Genomic DNA, 19304 nt, shown 5'->3' on the forward strand with positions numbered 1-19304 from the left:
CTGAACCTCATATAGAGATCTACTTCCTACCCTGAACCTCATATAGAGATCAGCTTCTTACCTGGAACCTCATATAGAGATCGGCTTCTTACCCGGAACCTCATATAGGGATCTGCTTATTGCCCTGAACCTCATATAGAGATCTGCTTCCTACCCTGAACCTCATATAGGGATCTGCTTCTTACCCTGAACCTCATTTAGGGATCTGCTTCCTACCCTGAACCTCATATAGAGATCTGCTTCTTACTCTGAACCTCATATAGAGATCTGCTTCTTACCCGGAACCTCATTTAGGGATCTGCTTCCTACCCTGAACCTCATATAGGGATCTGCTTCTTACCCTGAACCTCATATAGAGATCTACTTCCTACCCTGAACCTCATATAGAGATCTGCTTCTTACCTGGAACCTCATATAGAGATCGGCTTCTTACCCGGAACTTCAAATAGGGATCTGCTTATTGCCCTGAACCTCATATAGGGATCTGCTTATTGCCCTGAACCTCATATAGAGATCTGCTTCTTACCCTGAACCTCATATAGAGATCTGCTTCCTACCCGGAACCTCATATAGAGATCTGCTTCTTACCCGGAACCTCATATAGGGATCTGCTTCCTACCTGGAACCTCATATAGGGATCTGCTTCCTACCCGGAACCTCATATAGGGATCTGCTTATTACCCTGAACCTGCACTATGCAGGGACTTGGGAGAGACACACAGAACAGGGACTCCCCAAAGAGGGAGAAGGATCTGAGGGGCTCAGCAATACTGCACCAGCAGAGACGCCTCAAACAAGCCACGCAGTTTGTGCACAAAGACTCTGCGGATCTTCTGCCACTGGACCAGCTGCGGAGACTGGGGACCAGTAAAGACCTGGTGAGTGTGGGAGGGGGGGGACCCGCTTGCTCAGTGAGACTAATGTTTGCAACTCTGAACCAAGTTACAGGGCCAAAATGTGGGACTGCTTTCATGTCTTGCAGGGATTTCTATAGATGCATGCTGCAGACTGCAATGATTTCTACGCAGCCATGTTGGTTCGCTGTCCTATAACGCTGCTACTCTTGGTTTAAATGTTAACCTAACTGGCCTTTGGGCTGTGCCCTAGGGGGGCCCCTAAGCCTCAATCCCCACCATTTGCAAAGCACTGATCCCGGTTTGGTTGACTATATACATCAGGGGTCCTCAGCCTTTCTTACTCGGGAGCCACAGTCAAATGTAAAAAGACTTGGGGAGCAACACAAGCACCATAAAAGTTCATGGAGGAGCCAAATAAGGGCTGTGATTGGCTATTAGGCAGCCTCTATGCACCCTATCAGCTTACAGGGGCTTTATTTGGTAGGGAATCTTGTTTTTATTCAACCAAAACTTGCCCCCAAGTCAGGAATTCAAAAATAACTCCCTGGTTTGGGGGCACTGAGAGCAACACCCAAGGGGTTGGGGAGCAACATGTTGCCCCGGAGCTACTGGTTGGGGCATTTAAATATAATGTCCTGTTGCCCTGCTCTGATAAAAGTTGCATGTTTGCTTAAGAATTCCTACTATAGTTTATATAAATACCCCGCTGTGTAGCCCCGGGGGCAGCCGTTCCTGCACTGGTACAGATGGAGTGTTTGCTACAGAAACCCTACTATAGTTTATATAAATACCCCGCTGTGTAGCCCCGGGGGCAGCCGTTCCTGCACTGGTACAGCTGGAGTGTTTGCTACAGAAACCCTACTATAGTTTGGCTGCCCTCGGGGCTACACAGCGGGGTATTTATATAAACTATAGTAGGGTTTCTGTAGCAAACACTCCATCTGTACCAGTGCAGGAATGGCTGCCCCCGGGGCTACACAGCGGGGTATTTATATAAACTATAGTAGGGTTTCTGTAGCAAACACCCCAGCTGTACCAGTGCAGGAATGGCTGCCCCCGGGGCTACACAGCGGGGTATTTATATAAACTATAGTAGGGTTTCTGTAGCAAACACCCCAGCTGTACCAGTGCAGGAATGGCTGCCCCCGGGGCTACACAGCGGGGTATTTATATAAACTATAGTAGGGTTTCTGTAGCAAACACCCCAGCTGTACCAGTGCAGGAATGGCTGCCCCCGGGGCTACACAGCGGGGTATTTATATAAACTATAGTAGGGTTTCTGAAACATATAGACCTAGGTTACTAGTGCAGGGTAACAGTACATTACTATTATTATAATCAAGGTCCAATCTGATTGCAGCAGCCACACAGTGTGATCCAGAGACGGCTCATGGGGGGCAGCCTGAGCATCGAAAGCGATAACCCTGTATTTCCAACTTCCCCGTGCAACAGGGGGAGAGACGCACCCCCCCAGGGTGATGAGACGATACAGCCAACTAAGTTGGGTGAGGAGACCCCCGGTTGCTGGAAGGAACAAGCTCTACTCATACCCTGCAAGGTACAACCCCTAGCAACTACTTGTATACCTGCTTATACTGAGATGAGCCCTGATTGGCCAGTTAGACTAATGGGAGTAAATGTGTTACCCCAATGAGCAGAATCTGCTCCCACCAACAGCTCCTTTTAACTGAGGGTTGTTTACCTTTGAGACAATTTGCAATTGGTCTTCATTTTTTTTTTATTTGTAGTTTTTTTAAAATTATTTCAGCTTTGCCCAGCAGCTCTCCAGCTTGGCGTTTCAGCAGCTGTTTGGTTGCTAGGATCCAAATTACCTTAGCAACCAGGGTTGTGGTTTGAATGAAAGACTGATAAATGAATAGGAGAGGGCCTGACTATATAAATAAGTAATATAAAATAACAATACTTTATATTCACAGAGCAATAGTTTTTTTCCTCAGGCAGTGCCGGACCAATAGGCTCCCCCTTTACATTAAACTTTTAGTATGTTGTAGAATGGCCAATTCTAAGTAACGTTTCAATTGGGCTTCATTATTTATTTTCTATAGTTTTTCCATTATTTGCTCCTTTTTATTACTCATTTTTCTATCCATCCCCCTCTCCTATAAATATATCAGTCTCTTATTCAAACCAGTCCCTGGTTGTTAAGGTAATTTGAACCCTAGCAACCACATGACTGCTGAAATTTTAAACTGGAGAGCTGCTGAACAAAAAGTAAATTCATAAAAAAAAATGAAGACCAATTGCAAATTGTCTCAGAACAGCAGTCTACATTATACTAAACTTTAATTAAAAGGTGAACAACCCCTTTAACCCCCCTCCAGCTGGACCAGTCCCAGAGTTGTCTATAGGAGGAGCAAAAAGAAGCAACTACAGGTATAGAACCTGTTATCCAGAATGTGCAGGACCAAGAGTGCGCAGGATAAGGGGTCTTTCCGTAATTTGGATCTCCACATCTAAAGTCTACTAAAAAAAAAATCAATAAAGCATTAATTAAATCCAATAGGATTGTTTTTCTTCCAATAAGGATTAATTATATTTTAGTTGGGATCAAGTACAGGTACTGTTTTATTATTACAGAGAAAAGGGAATCATTTAACCATTAAATAAACCCAATAGGGCTGTTCTGCCCCCAATAAGGGGTAATTATATCTTAGTTGGGATCAAGTACAGGTACTGTTTTATTATTACAGAGAAAAGGGAATCATTTAACCATTAAATAAACCCAATAGGGCTGTTCTGCCCCCAATAAGGGGTAATTATATCTTAGTTGGGATCAAGTACAGGTACTGTTTTATTATTACAGAGAAAAGGGAATCATTTAACCATGAAATAAACCCAATAGGGATATTCCAATTTCCAAGACCTTTATTAATTGTCGCACAACATATGTAGTCTATGCTCTCACTTGTCCGTGTAACAAAGTTTATGTGGGGCGGACTATAAGATCAGTGGGAAGTAGGGTTAATGAGCACATCCGTAACAGTAAAGCAGGGAGAATGAACCATGGGGTATCGAGACATTTTAAGCTGTTTCACAATAATAGTGATCCCAAAGGGATATTCTTTATGGAAGTGTAAAAATAATTGTATATTTATTATAAATAAATCAATGTGTTACATCAAAGTAGATGTAGTATAGAATAGTATGCAGGCGGGTATATAGAGGGGGTTGGCCCATAGGAACCCAATAGTCCATGAGGAAGCGCAGAGCGCGAAACGCGTCGGACTGCCTGGAGAGAGGACCCGTATTGACAGACTCGGCACCTACCGGTGACGTCACCGAAGGGAAAGGAACAGCGTGTGAGTCGCATCCCTCAGCCAATGTGCCTCTCTCTGTCTTATCCCTAGTAAGTTCCCGGCCGGGACAAGGGGGGTTGTGTATTTGTTCTTATGCCCAGTTAGGGCTCTGTTTTATTGTGTGCTTGTAGTTACTTGGAGGCTATGAGATAATTGAATACCATATAGTGTGCAATTTTATCTCTATATGCACGCCTGCATTCTTAGTATTTGCACAGAGTAAGAGGGAAAACAAGGGTTTTATTTGTGTAACTTCTTTATTAAATATCCCTCAGTGGGGCTAAGAGCCATATATTGGCTATAGGCGGTGTAATACTGCATCTGATATCTGGAGAAGTTAATTAAGGATCCAATTAATTGTTTTATGGTGTTTTAAGCTCCTCACTTTTTTATTCTAATAATTGGGATATACTGTGGGATTTTTAATTCAGTGTATTTCTATTGATTTTCCCTCTTGATTTCCTCATATATGGGTCAGAGCAATGAATTCTCTTTTAAACACTCTAATTGATTTCTCCTGAGGGAATGATATGCATTAACTGGGAATTCAATAATAAATCATTGGGAAGTAATACATGGTTTCTGTTACTATATTTAATGTCTTCTGCCCTATGTGATTTTCTCTTGTATATATAATCTAATTGGTATTTTTAATTAGTGGTGTATATGATTTTTTTTTTTATTATTTAAAATTGATTCTACTTTGATGTAACACATTGATTTATCTATAATAAATATACAATTATTTTTACACTTCTTTGGGTGTTTTTAGCGCCAACTCCTTTGGAGATAATTTGTGTATGCACTATAGGATTAGTAGGGAGGAGGGCAGCTACATCTAATTATTAATGTTGGTTAATGGCAATTTAGCACTGCAAAAATATATATATTTTTTTTTTCTCTTTCTTACAGTCTTTCCTTCTAGACCTTAATATCTATATTGTTGTGTTTTGTAATCTTTAAAGCGCAGATAAGGTTTGCCTTGATATTCTTTATGGGACTGGAGCATATTTCTCCCAAGTTAAGAGGTGGAGACGGATTTACTAGATTAAGACAAGGAGAAAACGTTTGGATTTTTAAATTGAATACATTGCATCCGGAAGGACTCAATGTAGATTTGGACTTGGCGGCATTTTAAATTCAATTTTAAGCTTATTTTTGGTCAATTATTGGATTCCTGGTATTTATTTATTTCTAATTTATCTACATTTTAAGTAGGAATATGCTTGATATGGGCTGTTTTAACGAGACATCTCTTTATTTCTTTATGATTAGCGGTTAAGTAGTATATAAATAAATGAATAATAAATAAACAAACATACAACTCTCCCAATCTTTGGGGAGAGGGATGATGGGTTATATATGGGTAATATAAATTCTTCCATCTGACACAATGCCATAACACCATGGCCTTTTGCGCTAAAGAGAGAGGTGTTACTATGGCAACGCGTGTTGTTTCCATTGTACATATATCGCTTTACCAGCGCTAGAGCGCTAGATTGAGTTCCCTACAGTATTTCCCATAAGTTTTACTCTTGCAGCCCCACTATGTATTAGGCGCTTCTACATTCACTTACTGGAGGTTCCCCTATGTCTAGTTACCCACCCTTATGCCTATTCTAATAGAGGGAACAAAAAAAGCACAATAAAAGCTCTGGGGGTGCCAAATAAGAGCTACGATTGGTTAGGGGGTCAAGTGCGGGGTATGGCACATTATTTAGCATACAGACCTATCCAATGGCGCTATAGCTGTGCATAAATGTATATAACCCCTGCCCCCAGATGTCACACTGTACGTACCTGTACCTGTACCTGTACCCCACCTTACGAGCTCTGGTACAAGCCACTACGCGGGTCCCCTACCACCAGTCACCTCACCCCTAACTCTACCATCCAAACAACCCGCCTCCGCAAGCTTAACCAATCACGCACCCAGTTCAATCCAGAATCATTGAAGCATCCAATCCGCTAGGGCGATACTTGAGTCGGCCCGCCCGCCAGGTGTCTTCTGGGAATTGTAGTTTATTCTATCGCCATCCACATGTGTTTAAACTACAATTCCCTCAGGTTTAGATTCCAAAACGAATACCCGATATGCAAAGGAGAATTATGACAACATGTCTTTATCTTCATAACAGTATATGTATTATAATTTCATTAATACATTATAATTATCATTGTTAATGAAAGATTTTGATTTAACTATTCCTCTACATAGGAAATAGGCGTGTGAACATTTGTGACACTTAATTCCATTTTTATCCCCCCCCCCCCATTCGCAGCCATTCTATAGATTACACTGTTCTGGAATTGTAAAAACTTTTAACACACGGATGAAACAATCGTTTGCAAAACCAGGTGAAGATCTCCTTTATCTAAAGGAAGGTTCATGTAGCGCCATCTATCGGCTGTTTTTCACATTACGGGCTCTTTTATTAACCAAATAGCTTTAACTAGCACGGAGGGATACCTGGAGATTTTACAACCAGCCTCTTTAATCCTTTAGGGCCCCAATTTCACATTACAAAGTTGCATCAGGACTTTATGGACCTAGGAATGATACGGACTGGAGCCTGGAATTTACTGTAAGTACTGGATGTGCTGAAGGAGCTGCTGGGCTTCAGGAAGGGGACTGGGTACTAGGAAGCCCCAGGGGGGAAGTTGCCTGAGAGGGGGCACATCATTGGGCCTTTCAAAACGAGGCTGCAGAGACCCTAGTGGCACAGACTGGGGGCTTTCTGGTAGGAGGTGTCTGTTGAAATTAGAAATTAATTCTAACTTAGGGAATTGCTACAAGGTGACTCAGGGACTTGGGGTGTCATAGTCAGGTAAGTAGTGGAACTTTGGCACCCTGAGTACCCCGTTATATTATATGGATCTGGGGGTCAGATATTTGGGAGTCTTGTTTGTCCCAGCAAAAGTAACTAGTAGTAAGTAGTGGAACTTTGGCACCCTGAGTACCCCAAGAACTTAAATAAAGAGCTCAATATATTATATGGATCTGGGGGTCAGATATTTGGGAGTCTTGTTTGTCCCAGCAAAAGTAACTAGTAGTAAGTAGTGGAACTTTGGCACCCTGAGTACCCCAAGAACTTAAATAAAGAGCTCAATATATTATATGGATCTGGGGGTCAGATATTTGGGAGTCTTGATTGTCCCAGCAAAAGTAACCAGTAGTAAATAGTGGAACTTTGGCACCCTGAGTACCCCAAGAACTGAAATAAAGAGCTTGTTATATTATATGGATCTGGGGGTCAGATATTTGGGAGTCTTGATTGTCCCAGCAAAAGTATCTGCCTGCCTCTGTGGCAGAATTAGGGGACTCTGTGGGCTTCACAGGGGGGTTCCTGCTGTCCCGGGGGCTGTAGAAGATACAGTAATAAAAGCCACAGGGAGTACCTGTAGATATTGGGGTGCAAAGTTAGCCCAGTGTCACAACCACCAGCGAGGGGAATAAAGTGATCTTTTTGTCAACAGTCTCAGGGAATCCCTAAGTGTTAGACTGTATTTGCTTCCTCCGTTGTTGGTAGCATCAGGCACTGGTTACTGAGGGAACAGGAGAGACGGGGTGTAAATCCGTGGCTGTAGTGAAGGATCACAGAGAAAACTCGATGAGGGACATTACTTCATGACAGAGAAAGGAGCCTCTGGCTTTATCCAAGCAAGATCTGGGATGCTTATCCGCACTATACCGCTTGTCTAGTTCTATACCCACCTGAGGGTTAACACTTGTTTGGAATGGCCGCCTACATCGAATTTGTGCCCCCTCCGGAATGCCCGGTGTTCGAGCCCAGCTGGGAGGAATTCTCTGATCCCCTGAGTTTCATCGGACGCATCCGACCGATTGCTGAAAAGACAGGGATATGCAAAATCCCACCTCCCAAGGTAAGTCTGATAGATGGATGTTATCAGTACACTGAGAGCCTGAAATAATTCCTTATGGATAAATGATGCAGTTGTAACAGGGAGCTGATACATACTGTGTGCAAGTCACATTATATAAGTTTTATTATTATATATATGATTATAATAAGTTCACACAGGCTGATGACAAATGTCAGATGTTTGATTAGTCTTTGCTCTTGGTCACATTTTTTAGAAACCAATGACCCATTGGTTGGCATTGCTGCTTTACGGTCAGTTTGATTCCAGCCAGGGCACTATCTTCAGGGAATTTTTATGTCCCCCCCCCCCCCCAGGTGGATTTTCTTGCACTTTCCAAAAACATACAGGCAGATTGAGGTGCCCCTGATACTGACTTTAGTGTGTGCGTAAAATCGGCACTTCGATTGTAAACTTCATGGAGGCAGGGACTAATTAGAATGATGTATAAGGGTGAGGGCAGTGGTACATGGTACACAAATCTTCTTTGTCGTGGGCAACAAATCTCCCCGCAATGCCATCCCACCGGCTAGCATTTAAATCGCCAGTGGGATGCTTCACTGCGATGTCGCACAAAGTTGTCTTTGGAGGAAACTTTGAGCGACCGTGGGACATCGTAGCGACGCGTATGCCATCCCACCGGCAATTTACACTCTAGCCGGTGGGATGGCATTGCGGGGAGATTAGTCGCCCATCACTAATCTCCCTGTGTACCACTGCCCTAAAGACACACCGGGCTACTAGTAGCAGCTACTTTTTCAAGCTACTGAAAATCCCTTCCATAGACAATACACGTAGAGACAATTATCAGTAAATGATTAGCATTGTCTATTTTAGTAGCCACGACAAGTAGCTGCTACTAGTAGCTCTGTGTGTCTTCACCCTAAGGGCTCTGGCACACGGGGAGATTAGTCGCCCGCGGCAAAACTCCCTGTTCGCGGGCGACTAATCTCCCCGAGTAGCCTTCCCCTGCCATCCCACCGGCGAACATGTAAGTCGCCGGTGGGATGGCAGACGCGGCGGGGCGACTTACATGATGGCGTCTGCCATCCCGCCGGCGACTTACATGTTCGCCGGTGGGATGGCAGGGGGAAGGCAACTCTGGGAGATTAGTCGCCCGCGAACAGGGAGTTTTGCCGCGGGTGACTAATCTCCCCATGTGCCAGAGCCCTAAGAGAGCTGCAGAATATGTAGGTTCTATATAGGCAGAGGATAATGACTACATGCCCTGTTGTACCCCATGACACGTGAGGCATAACTTGAGGGTATGTACCCCAAAATTCTATCATGCCCAAAGTGTGTTTGTTTGCATTTGTAAGGATTACTTATGTATACAGGCCATATGGCCAAACATCATGGGGAAAGTGTCCTCTATATAAATTTGCTTTATGCATGTTCAGAGTGGCTAATGGCCGACTGCATTTACTGTTTTGGGCTATCGCATATGGTGCAGTTTCAATGGATAATATTTATTCTATTATTTGATATTATATTATTGTTCTAACAATCAAAGAAGGCAATAGTCAGCCAGTAGTGGGGTGATTGTGTCCAAGCTGAAAGGTCACTATAATCAAACCATTAAAGTTTAAGTAGTTAAAGAAGAACTTTTGTATTATTTTTTGCTGAAAGAGGTGGAGGACCTAGTCAGCAGGGTATTGTACCAGGGTTTTTGCTCCAATGATTACAAATGGAAGGGAAGTCCAATTACTGAAATGAATCTTCTCTGCCATTACTTTGTAGTCTATTTTTCCTAAAATCCCAACACTGCAGCTTTAGTGTACACATTAGGGTTATACCTGGGGTTTAAGTAGGGATGCACCGAATCCACTATTTTGGGGTTTGGGCGAGATTCCTGGATTCCGAACCGAATCCTGGATTTGTTGCATCCCTAGTTTTAAGCTGCAGTTTGCTGCTTCTAGATAACAGCCACCAGTGTCGGACTGGGGTGCCAAGGGCCCACCAGAAAACCTTAGGCCCACTGTCCAGACCACCATTCCTTCCCAGTTCACTCACTTTCTTTAATTTCTTAATTACTTATTTTTACATACTATTATCTATCCTTTCCTTTATTTCTTTTGTTTCTTCTCATAGAATTGAGTAATGGCCATGGTGTAGGCATACAAGGCAAATGGTTGGGTGAGCAAGGGGGCCCACTGGGAGTTTTTTTCCTATGAAGTTTGTATTCTATTTATTTAATTAAAAATAAATCCTATACATATTATTTGTGTGGGTTTATATTATATAGGTACCTTCCTGACACCTGTAGGTATTTAAACTGTTTAAACGTTTAGCAGAGCTATTACTTTAACCATGAAAATGCTTAATGCCAGCAGTAATCCCCTAGTGTGTCTCCCCTGCTGATTTAGTAGCACAGGCAGGGTTTATATTATTTGTACTTCTGAAGGCAAGGTTCAGAATTACTTCTACAACTTGGAACTTGGGCAGGTACTGCTCCAAATACATTGTTCTGAGCATCCCTTTGCAGGACAAAACTCATAATTATCCTTTATTTTCTCTTTATAAAAGGTATAGAAAAGAAAACCTAGAATTTCCCTTTAGTTTGCCTGTGCGCTTTATAGATTTATTCTTAGCCCCCTAGAGAGCCAGTTTTGGTTATTGGCACAGTTACAGCTTAGCTTTATTGCTTTTATGTTCCTTTATCTCAGGACTGGCAGCCGCCCTTTGCCTGCGATGTCAAAAGCTTCTGCTTCACCCCTCGGGTACTGCGCCTCAACGAACTAGAGGTAAGGTTTCTGTGATTATTGTGCTGGGAATAAACCCAGATCATGGTTATTACAAACTGCTGTTTTTGTAGCTACATTAACATGTTGGAACTTGAGGATATGGACATTAACAAAATTGTTAGTTAGAAGCTTGATCAACTTGGGTTGGTTTTCCATATCCCTATTAGTTATATACAGATATTTGGATTTAAGGTGGCCATACACCTTCAGATCCGCTCGCTTGGCGATGTCGCCAAGCGAGCGGAACTTCTCCCGATATCAGGAGAATCCAGGCTAATTTGATCGTGTGGCCAAACGATCGAATTATAACGACGGGTATAGGCAAAGTCGGTTTGGGGACCGAATCAACGAGCCGATACGGTCCCCCATCCGACTAGATTTTTTAACCTGCCGATCGATATCTGCCCGATTTCAGGCCAGATATGGGTCAGGCAGGCCCGTCGTTAGTGCCCCTACATGGGCCGATTAGTTGCTGAATCGGTCTAAGGGACCCATATCGGCAGCTACAATCGGCCCGTGTATGGGGACCTTTAGGCAGTATCGTATTTGTTCCAGAACAGTAGGCGATATTTACTTTCATTATTCTAACTGCTCTAGACCAGTCATAGCTAAATAGAACCTTTGCAATATAAACAAACGTGTATGTTTAACCTTTTTAGTGCCATAGGACGTAGATTCTACGTCCTAGGTACCAAGGGACCAAAGTGCCATAGAACGTAGAATCTACGTCCTACAGCACTAACGGGTTTACAAGCGCTGCGCTCGCTTTTAAAGCAGTGCAGCGCTTGTAAAGCCTGCACAACTCCCTAGGCAACGAGCAAATGAAGACATACTCACCGATCCGGTCCCCCAGCGCCGCCGATCCGGTCCCTCAGCCAATGACAGCAGTGGACACGCATTGATGACGTGTCCACTGCTGTCCCATTAATTGTCGCCGCCCCCGCGTCGCCTCTTCACTCCTGCTGCCACGTGAGACTGATGGAGCCTCCCTGCTGCCTTCCTGCTGCGTTCCTGCTGGATTGGTCGCCCTGATCGCCTGCCTGCATTGTGTAAGCTGAACTACAACTCTCTAACCACTGTTTATTTTGCTTATTTCTATCTCAACTGTCTAAAATTTTTTTTTTTTTTTCCATTTCTTCTTCTATCTTTGTCATTATTACACTTTTACACACATACACACTTATTTACAACTTTCCCAAGCACACACAGACACTTACACACACACTTACACTTACACTTTTTTTTTTTTTTTTCTTTCTTTCTTTCTTTCTTTTCTTTTCTTTTCTTTCTTTCTTTGCTTTCTTTGGCAGTCTTTTTTTTTTACTAAAACTTTATTTCTGATCTATAATTATCTGATTTATTTGGTTGCATTTTAGTGTTTTTTTGCATTTTCATAATTGATTTCTGTTTTTGAATTATTCTATTGCACTGTAACTTTTGTATTGCTATTGGGTGCTGAATTTGCAGTGACATTGGTGGATCCAGGGCTCTGACCACCGATTTCATTGCAATAATTGTTCTTCTGTTGGTTTGAGTGGTTTTTATTTGAATTTACTGATTTTATGGTGTTTTATCTTTGCATTGTTCTTTATTGTGTATTTAGTGCCCCAAAAAGGTTGCTTTTGCAGTGACATTGGTGGATCCAGGGCTCTGACCACCGATTTCATTGCAATTATTGTTCTTTGATTGCTTTTAGTGGTTTTATTCCATTTTAACTTCATTTGATTTCAGTTGTTCTAGAAAGGTCCAGAGGTGCTAAGATTGTTCTGGTAGTTTCTATTGCCAAGGGTTAGGCTGATGCCACACATGGCGTAGGGCTGATTTTTTCAGCAAGTGGAAAAACGCTTGCCGAAAATTCAGCCCTACGCCTGCTACTTGTGCCTGCACCCGAATGAATGGAATACACTCGGGTGCAGGCACATGTAGCCGATATACGCATGAAAACGCAAGACTTTGCATTCTCACGCGTTTTCATGCGTATATCGGCTACATGTGCCTGCACCCGAGCGTATTCCATTCATTCGGGTGCAGGCAAAAAAAAAAGGGGTGCATAGAGTGCAGCCCCAATATTATGCATTGTCAGGTTTGGCGGCCATGTACTTATGTGCACCCATACATATGGGGTATCGTTTTATTCAGGGGAACTTGCAGATTTATGGTTAGTAAGTTTTTGGTAGTTGCCATGGAGATTTTGGGGAGAAATCTAGGTTTGTATCTGGTTTTTCCTTGATTTCTGACCAAAGCGCTGACTTCTGCAAGGGACTGCGGCCACAATTTTCCATGTAGAAAGAGGAGAGTGGCGTCTCTGAATAGCTGAAGCTGTGCACTTTTCATAAATATATAGTTTGCGGGGGTTATTTCACAGGTAGGGGGGTGTTTAGACTAAATAACTGCAGGTAGAGCACATAGAGCACAGACCCCCCTTATGCATTGCCCCTGTTTGGGGGCATTTGGTGGCCACGTCTTTATGTGCACCCATACATATGGGGTATCGTTTTATTCAGGGGAACTTGCAAATTGAGGTTTAGTAAGTTTTTGGTAGTTGCCATGGAGATTTTGGGGAGAAATCTAGGTTTTTTATCTGGTTTTTCCTTGATTTCTGACCAAAATCTAGGTTTGTATCTGGTTTTTCCTAGATTTCTGACCAAAGCGCTGACTTCTGCAAGGGACTGCGGCCACAATTTTCCATGTAGAAAGAGAAGAGTGGTGTCTCTGAATAGCTGAAGGTGTGCACTTTTCGTAAATATATAGATTGTGTGGGTTATTTCACAGGTAGGGGGGGTTAACACTGAAAAACTGCAGGTAGTGCACATAGAGCACAGCCCCCAAAATTTCAACTGAAATTGCCCTTATGCATTGCCCCTGTTTTGGGGCATTTGGTGGCCACGTCTTTATGTGCACCCATACATATGGGGTATCGTTTTATTCAAGGGAACTTGCAGATTAATGGTTAGTAAGTTTTTGGTAGTTGCCATGGAGATTTTGGGGAGAAATCTAGGTTTGTATCTGGTTTTTCCTTGATTTCTGACCAAAGCGCTGACTTCTGCAAGGGACTGCGGCCACAATTTTCCATGTAGAAAGAGAAGAGTGGTGTCTCTGAATAGCTGAAGGTGTGCACTTTTTGGAAATATATAGTTTGTGGGGGTTATTTCACAGGTATGGGGGTGTTTAGACTAAATAACTGCAGGTAGAGCACATAGAGCACAGCCCCCCCCTTATGCATTGCCCCTGTTTGGGGGCATTTGGTGGCCACGTCTTTATGTGCACCCATACATATGGGGTATCGTTTTATTCAGGGGAACTTGCAAATTGAGGTTTAGTAAGTTTTTGGTAGTTGCCATGGAGATTTTGGGGAGAAATCTAGGTTTGTATCTGGTTTTTCCTTGATTTCTGACCAATGCGCGGACTTCTGCAAGGGACTGTGGCCACAATTTTCCATGTAGAAAGAGAAGAGTGGTGTCTCTAAATAGCTGAAGGTGTGCACTTTTCAGAAATATATAGTTTGTGGGGTTATTTTACAGGTAGGGGGGGTTAACACTGAAGAACTGCAGGAAGTGCACATAGAGCGCAGCCCCCAAAATTTCAACTGAAATTGCCCTTATGCATTGCCCCTGTTTTGGGGCATTTGGTGGCCACGTCTTTATGTGTACCCATACATATGGGGTATCGTTTTATTCAGGGGAACTTGCAGATTGATGTTTAGTAAGTTTTTGGTAGTTGCCATGGAGATTTTGGGGAGAAATCTAGGTTTGTATCTGGTTTTTCCTTGATTTCTGACCAATGCGCTGACTTCTGTAAGGGACTGCGGCCACAATTTTCCATGTAGAAAGAGGAGAGTGGTGTCTCTGAATAGCTGAAGGTGTGCACTTTTCAGAAATATATAGTTTGTGGGGGTTATTTTACAGGTAGGGGGGGTTAACACTGAAAAACTGCAGGAAGTGCACATAGAGCGCAGCCCCCAAAATTTCAACTGAAATTGCCCTTATGCATTGCCCCTGTTTTGGGGCATTTGGTGGCCACGTCTTTATGTGCACCCATACATATGGGGTATTGTTTTATTCAGGGGAACTTGCAGATTGATGTTTAGTAAGTTTTTGGTAGTTGCCATGGAGATTTTGGGGAGAAATCTAGGTTTTTTATCTGTTTTTTCCTCGATTTCTGACCAAAGCGCTGACTTCTGCAAGGGACTTCGGCCACAATTTTCTATGTAGAAAGAGAAGAGTGGTGTCTCTGAATAGCTGAAGGTGTGCACTTTTCAGAAATATATAGTTTGTGGGGGTTATTTCACAATTAGGGGGGGTTATCAATGAAAAACTGCAGGAAGTGCACATAGAGCACAGCCCCCACATTTTTAGCTGTAATTGCCCTTGTGCATTGCCCCTGCTTTGGAGTGTTTGGTGCCCATGTCTTTATGTGCACCCATACATATGGGGCATCATTTTATTCAGTAGAAATTTGTCTTTCAAATTTGCCTTTGTTAGAAAATTTTTATGAGATTTTTTTTTGTCAAATCCACATTTGATCATGCGTCCAAGTTTACGTTTTAGAAAAAAAAAAAATGTCAAAAAAACTTCCAAATTTCACAATGCACTGACAAAAGGTATTTGGCTTTTGAGTGAAAACTACATTGCACCTAGAAACCTGAAGGTCTGTAGTTTCTAAAGATACCAAACATGAGGGGATATTTTAGATTTACATATAAGTTATGCTGCATCAACTGTTACAAGTGCTTTTCCGCTTTGTTCTGGTGTGATATTGTACTAAGTATTTCTTTAGTTTGGGGGTTACTTCTGGACAGGAACTGTGGGGTACCACCACATATTTGGTATCGTTGGACTTGGGAGTATCAGGGCTTTTACAAACAACAAAAAAAAGTGAGTAAAATTAACTTTTCTATGGAAAAAAAACTCAAAATATACAGAAATTTTTCATAATTTTATTTTTTTTTTACATAATTCACCCAAAATACACATCATATCTCCAGAAAAGTTATAAAATTTGGTATGTATGTCGAAGCCCAATTAGTGACGAAAAAAACGATATATAATTTCCCTAGTTTCATGGAAACATAATTTTCCCTAGTTTCACAAAAAACATTGTTAAAGCGAATGAGTACAAAATGCTTAAAAAACGTCTGGCACTGGGGGGAACCGAAATGACGAATTCGGCTGGCACTTAAAGGGTTAATTGACTTTATGATCTTGCATTGTTAAAATGCGGATGTGGGCAGAAGTCATTTATAGAGACTGGAATCACACTGCATAACATCATAACTCCCTGGCAGCTTAAACAAAAGCAGTTCTAGCATGGCTTCCGATTCAGCAGGGGAATAGGGAAGAAGTATAGCAGGAGGGCCACCTGTTGGGTATCCCATCCATAAACTAATGTGTCAGCTTGGATATGTGGCAAGGACAAAAAGACACAGCAGTACAGATTAGGTACATGACGTTTCCCTTGTTATGATATAGGCTGGAGATATCCTGTGCATTTGCATGTTTTATTTATTCCTCTTAATTACCTGCCATGAAGGGAGTGTATGGAGCCAATTGCACACCTGTTGTGCCAGTTCCGCTTGCTTATGCTGCACAGTGATGCAGCGTGTATGTCCCCTGGGAGGTGAGTAGGCCACCTTATTAAAAGCCACTAGGCTGCAACAGGAAAGGATTAAGCTATAGTCCAATACACACTTTTCCCCCTTGATGCCCAGGAGACTAGAATATTCTTCATTTTCTGCAAAATTAAGGGTGAAGACACACAGAGCTACTAGTAGCAGCTACTTGTCGTGGCTACTAAAATAGACAATGCTGATCATTTACTGATAATTGTCTCTACGTGTGGTTTAGCAGAGGCAATTCTCAGTATTGTCTATGGCAGGGGATTTTCTGGCATTTAGTAGCCATGAAAAAGTAGCTGCTACTAGTAGCTCTGTGTGTTCTTCACCCTTAAGGTTGTAACCCTTAGACTTTATTGAAAACACTGTGAATTTTAACTACAATTCCAAAAAGAGAAAAGGAAGTTAAAAAGTCCAGTGTGTTATAGACCATATTGTTGGTAACTTTACATCGCTGGACAACTGCAAGTGGCTATGTATATGTTTGGCCGTAATACTGATTGTATTGTAGAACTTAAATATAGAAATAAGTGTTCAGGTTTGATGTTAGAATTAGGGTAGACAATTTACAGCAGCTTTCCACCTATAAGGGCTCTGACACACGGGGAGATTAGTTGCCCGCGACAAATCTCCCTGTTCGCGGGCAACTAATCTCCCCGAATTGCCATTCCACCGGCAAAAATGTGTCGCCGGTGGGATGGCACACACGGCGGCGCGATTGCGGCAACTTCGGCGATTTGCCGAAATCTCCTGCGCAGCGTGTGCCATCCCACCGGCGACTTACATTTTCACCGGTGGGATGGCAATTCAGGAAGATTAGTTGCCCGCGAACAGGGAGATTTGTCGCGGGCAACTAATCTCCCCGTGTGCCAGAGCCCTTATAGGTGGAAAGCTGCTGTAAATTGTCTACCCTAATTCTAACATCAAACCTGAACACTTATTTCTATATTTAAGTTCTACAATACAATCAGTATTACGGCCAAACATAAGTTAATTACTCTTTGCTTTAGTATAGTATGTTATCTGCAGGCTTTCACCCTGACTGTCGGAATTTTCTTTCATCCAGGCAATGACCCGTGTCAAACTCGATTTCTTGGATCAGCTGGGAAAATTTTGGGAGCTGCAAGGTTCCGCGCTCAGAATTCCAGTGGTGGATGGCAAGCTGTTGGGTGTGTATGCACTGAGCAAGGTGGGCGTGCAGGGACAGGTGGTTCTGCAGATAAACAACATACGCATTAGCATCTTGCAGTGTCTTCTGCGCCAGGATTAAATGGTTTACTGTAATTAAATAACTGCAGGAAGTTTATATAATTACACCTTTCTAAAAGAACAGAAAGGGCCTTATTGCCCAGAGCCATCCGTAGACTGTTACCTTCTTTCCTTTTTCACTCCAGGTGGTTTCCAGTGAGGGGGGATTTGAGGTTGTCACTAAAGAGAAGAAATGGTCTCAGGTGGGCAATCGGATGGGATACCAGCCAGGCAAAGGCACAGGCTCTCTTCTGAAGTTGCACTATGACCGAATCCTCTACCCCTACGAGCTGTTCCAGTCTGGCGTCAGCCTGATGGAAAGAAATGCACCTAGAATATTCTAGAGAGAAACCTTCTGTTTCAGTTTTTAGTAAAGGTACCGGTATAGGACCTGTTATCCAGAATGCTCGGGACCTGGGGCTTTCCGGATAAGGGGTCTTTCCGTAATTTGGCTCATTTAAACCTCACAGGATTGTTTTGCATCCAATAAGGATTAATCATATCTTAGTTGGGATCAAGTACAGGTACTGTTTTATTATTACAGGGAAAAGGGAATCATTTAACCATTAAATAAACCCAATAGGGCTGTTCTGCCCCAATAAGAGGTAATTATATCTTAGTTGGGATCAAGTACAGGTACTGTTTTATTATTACAGAGAAAAGGGAATCATTTAACCATTAAATAAACCCAATAGGGCTGTTCTGCCCCAATAAGGGGTAATTATATCTTAGTTGGGATCAAGTACAGGTACTGTTTTATTATTACAGGGAAAAGGGAATCATTTAACCATTAAATAAACCCAATAGGGCTGTTCTGCCCCAATAAGGGGTAATTATATCTTAGTTGGGATCAAGTACAGGTACTGTTTTATTATTACAGGGAAAAGGGAATCATTTAACCATTAAATAAACCCAATAGGGCTGTTCTGCCCCAATAAGAGGTAATTATATCTTAGTTGGGATCAAGTACAGGTACTGTTTTATTATTACAGAGAAAAGGGAATCATTTAACCATTAAATAAACCCAATAGGGCTGTTCTGCCCCAATAAGGGGTAATTATATCTTAGTTGGGATCAAGTACAGGTACTGTTTTATTATTACAGGGAAAAGGGAATCATTTAACCATTAAATAAACCCAATAGGGCTGTTCTGCCCCCAATAAGGGGTAATTATATCTTAGTTGGGATCAAGTACAGGTACTGTTTTATTATTACAGGGAAAAGGGAATCATTTAACCATTAAATAAACCCAATAGGGCTGTTCTGCCCCAATAAGGGGTAATTATATCTTAGTTGGGATCAAGTACAGGTACTGTTTTATTATTACAGGGAAAAGGGAATCATTTAACCATTAAATAAACCCAATAGGGCTGTTCTGCCCCAATAAGGGGTAATTATATCTTAGTTGGGATCAAGTACAGGTACTGTTTTATTATTACAGAGAAAAGGGAATCATTTAACCATTAAATAAACCCAATAGGGCTGTTCTGCCCCAATAAGGGGTAATTATATCTTAGTTGGGATCAAGTACAGGTACTGTTTTATTATTACAGGGAAAAGGGAATCATTTAACCATTAAATAAACCCAATAGGGCTGTTCTGCCCCCAATAAGGGGTAATTATATCTTAGTTGGGATCAAGTACA

At 42.2% G+C, this 19304-nt stretch overlaps 2 protein-coding genes across 6 annotated transcripts in view; one reads left to right on the forward strand and one right to left on the reverse strand.

The window, feature by feature from the left end:
• Nucleotides 1-19304, reverse strand: part of LOC101730328 (coiled-coil domain-containing protein 77-like) — a gene marked incomplete at its 5' end in the record, with an annotated part of 135632 nt that overhangs the window by 78480 nt on the left and 37848 nt on the right. The gene's annotated exons all lie outside the window — the stretch shown is intronic.
• LOC116406978 (lysine-specific demethylase 5A-like) lies at nt 610-18194 on the forward strand. Of its 5 annotated transcripts, none has more exons than XM_031892269.1 (7): nt 610-878; nt 2218-2415; nt 6681-6759; nt 7652-8059; nt 10723-10800; nt 17478-17580; nt 17806-18194. In XM_031892269.1, exons 4-7 carry the CDS (start codon nt 7913-7915, stop codon nt 17817-17819), a joined length of 342 nt encoding a protein of 113 aa, XP_031748129.1. In that variant the 5' UTR covers nt 610-878; nt 2218-2415; nt 6681-6759; nt 7652-7912; the 3' UTR covers nt 17820-18194. The 5 variants fall into 5 exon arrangements, with proteins under 5 accessions (XP_031748129.1, XP_031748125.1, XP_031748126.1 ...); XM_031892265.1 differs by having other exon boundaries at nt 17478-17600; nt 17806-18116; XM_031892266.1 differs by having other exon boundaries at nt 7705-8059; nt 17478-17600; nt 17806-18116.

Source organism: Xenopus tropicalis, chromosome 8 (assembly GCF_000004195.4).
Source record: "Xenopus tropicalis strain Nigerian chromosome 8, UCB_Xtro_10.0, whole genome shotgun sequence".
In the NCBI taxonomy this organism is placed as follows: domain Eukaryota; kingdom Metazoa; phylum Chordata; class Amphibia; order Anura; family Pipidae; genus Xenopus; species Xenopus tropicalis.

Excerpts from the sequence above, each read along its gene's own strand:
- LOC116406978 (XM_031892265.1), top strand. The coding sequence starts at position 7,913 with ATGGCCGCCTACATCGAATTTGTGCCCCCTCCGGAATGCCCGGTGTTC. Across the intron at positions 8,060-10,722 it reads GCAAAATCCCACCTCCCAAG|GACTGGCAGCCGCCCTTTGC; the intron begins GTAAGTCTGATA and ends CCTTTATCTCAG. Across the intron at positions 10,801-17,477 it reads TGCGCCTCAACGAACTAGAG|GCAATGACCCGTGTCAAACT; the intron begins GTAAGGTTTCTG and ends TCTTTCATCCAG.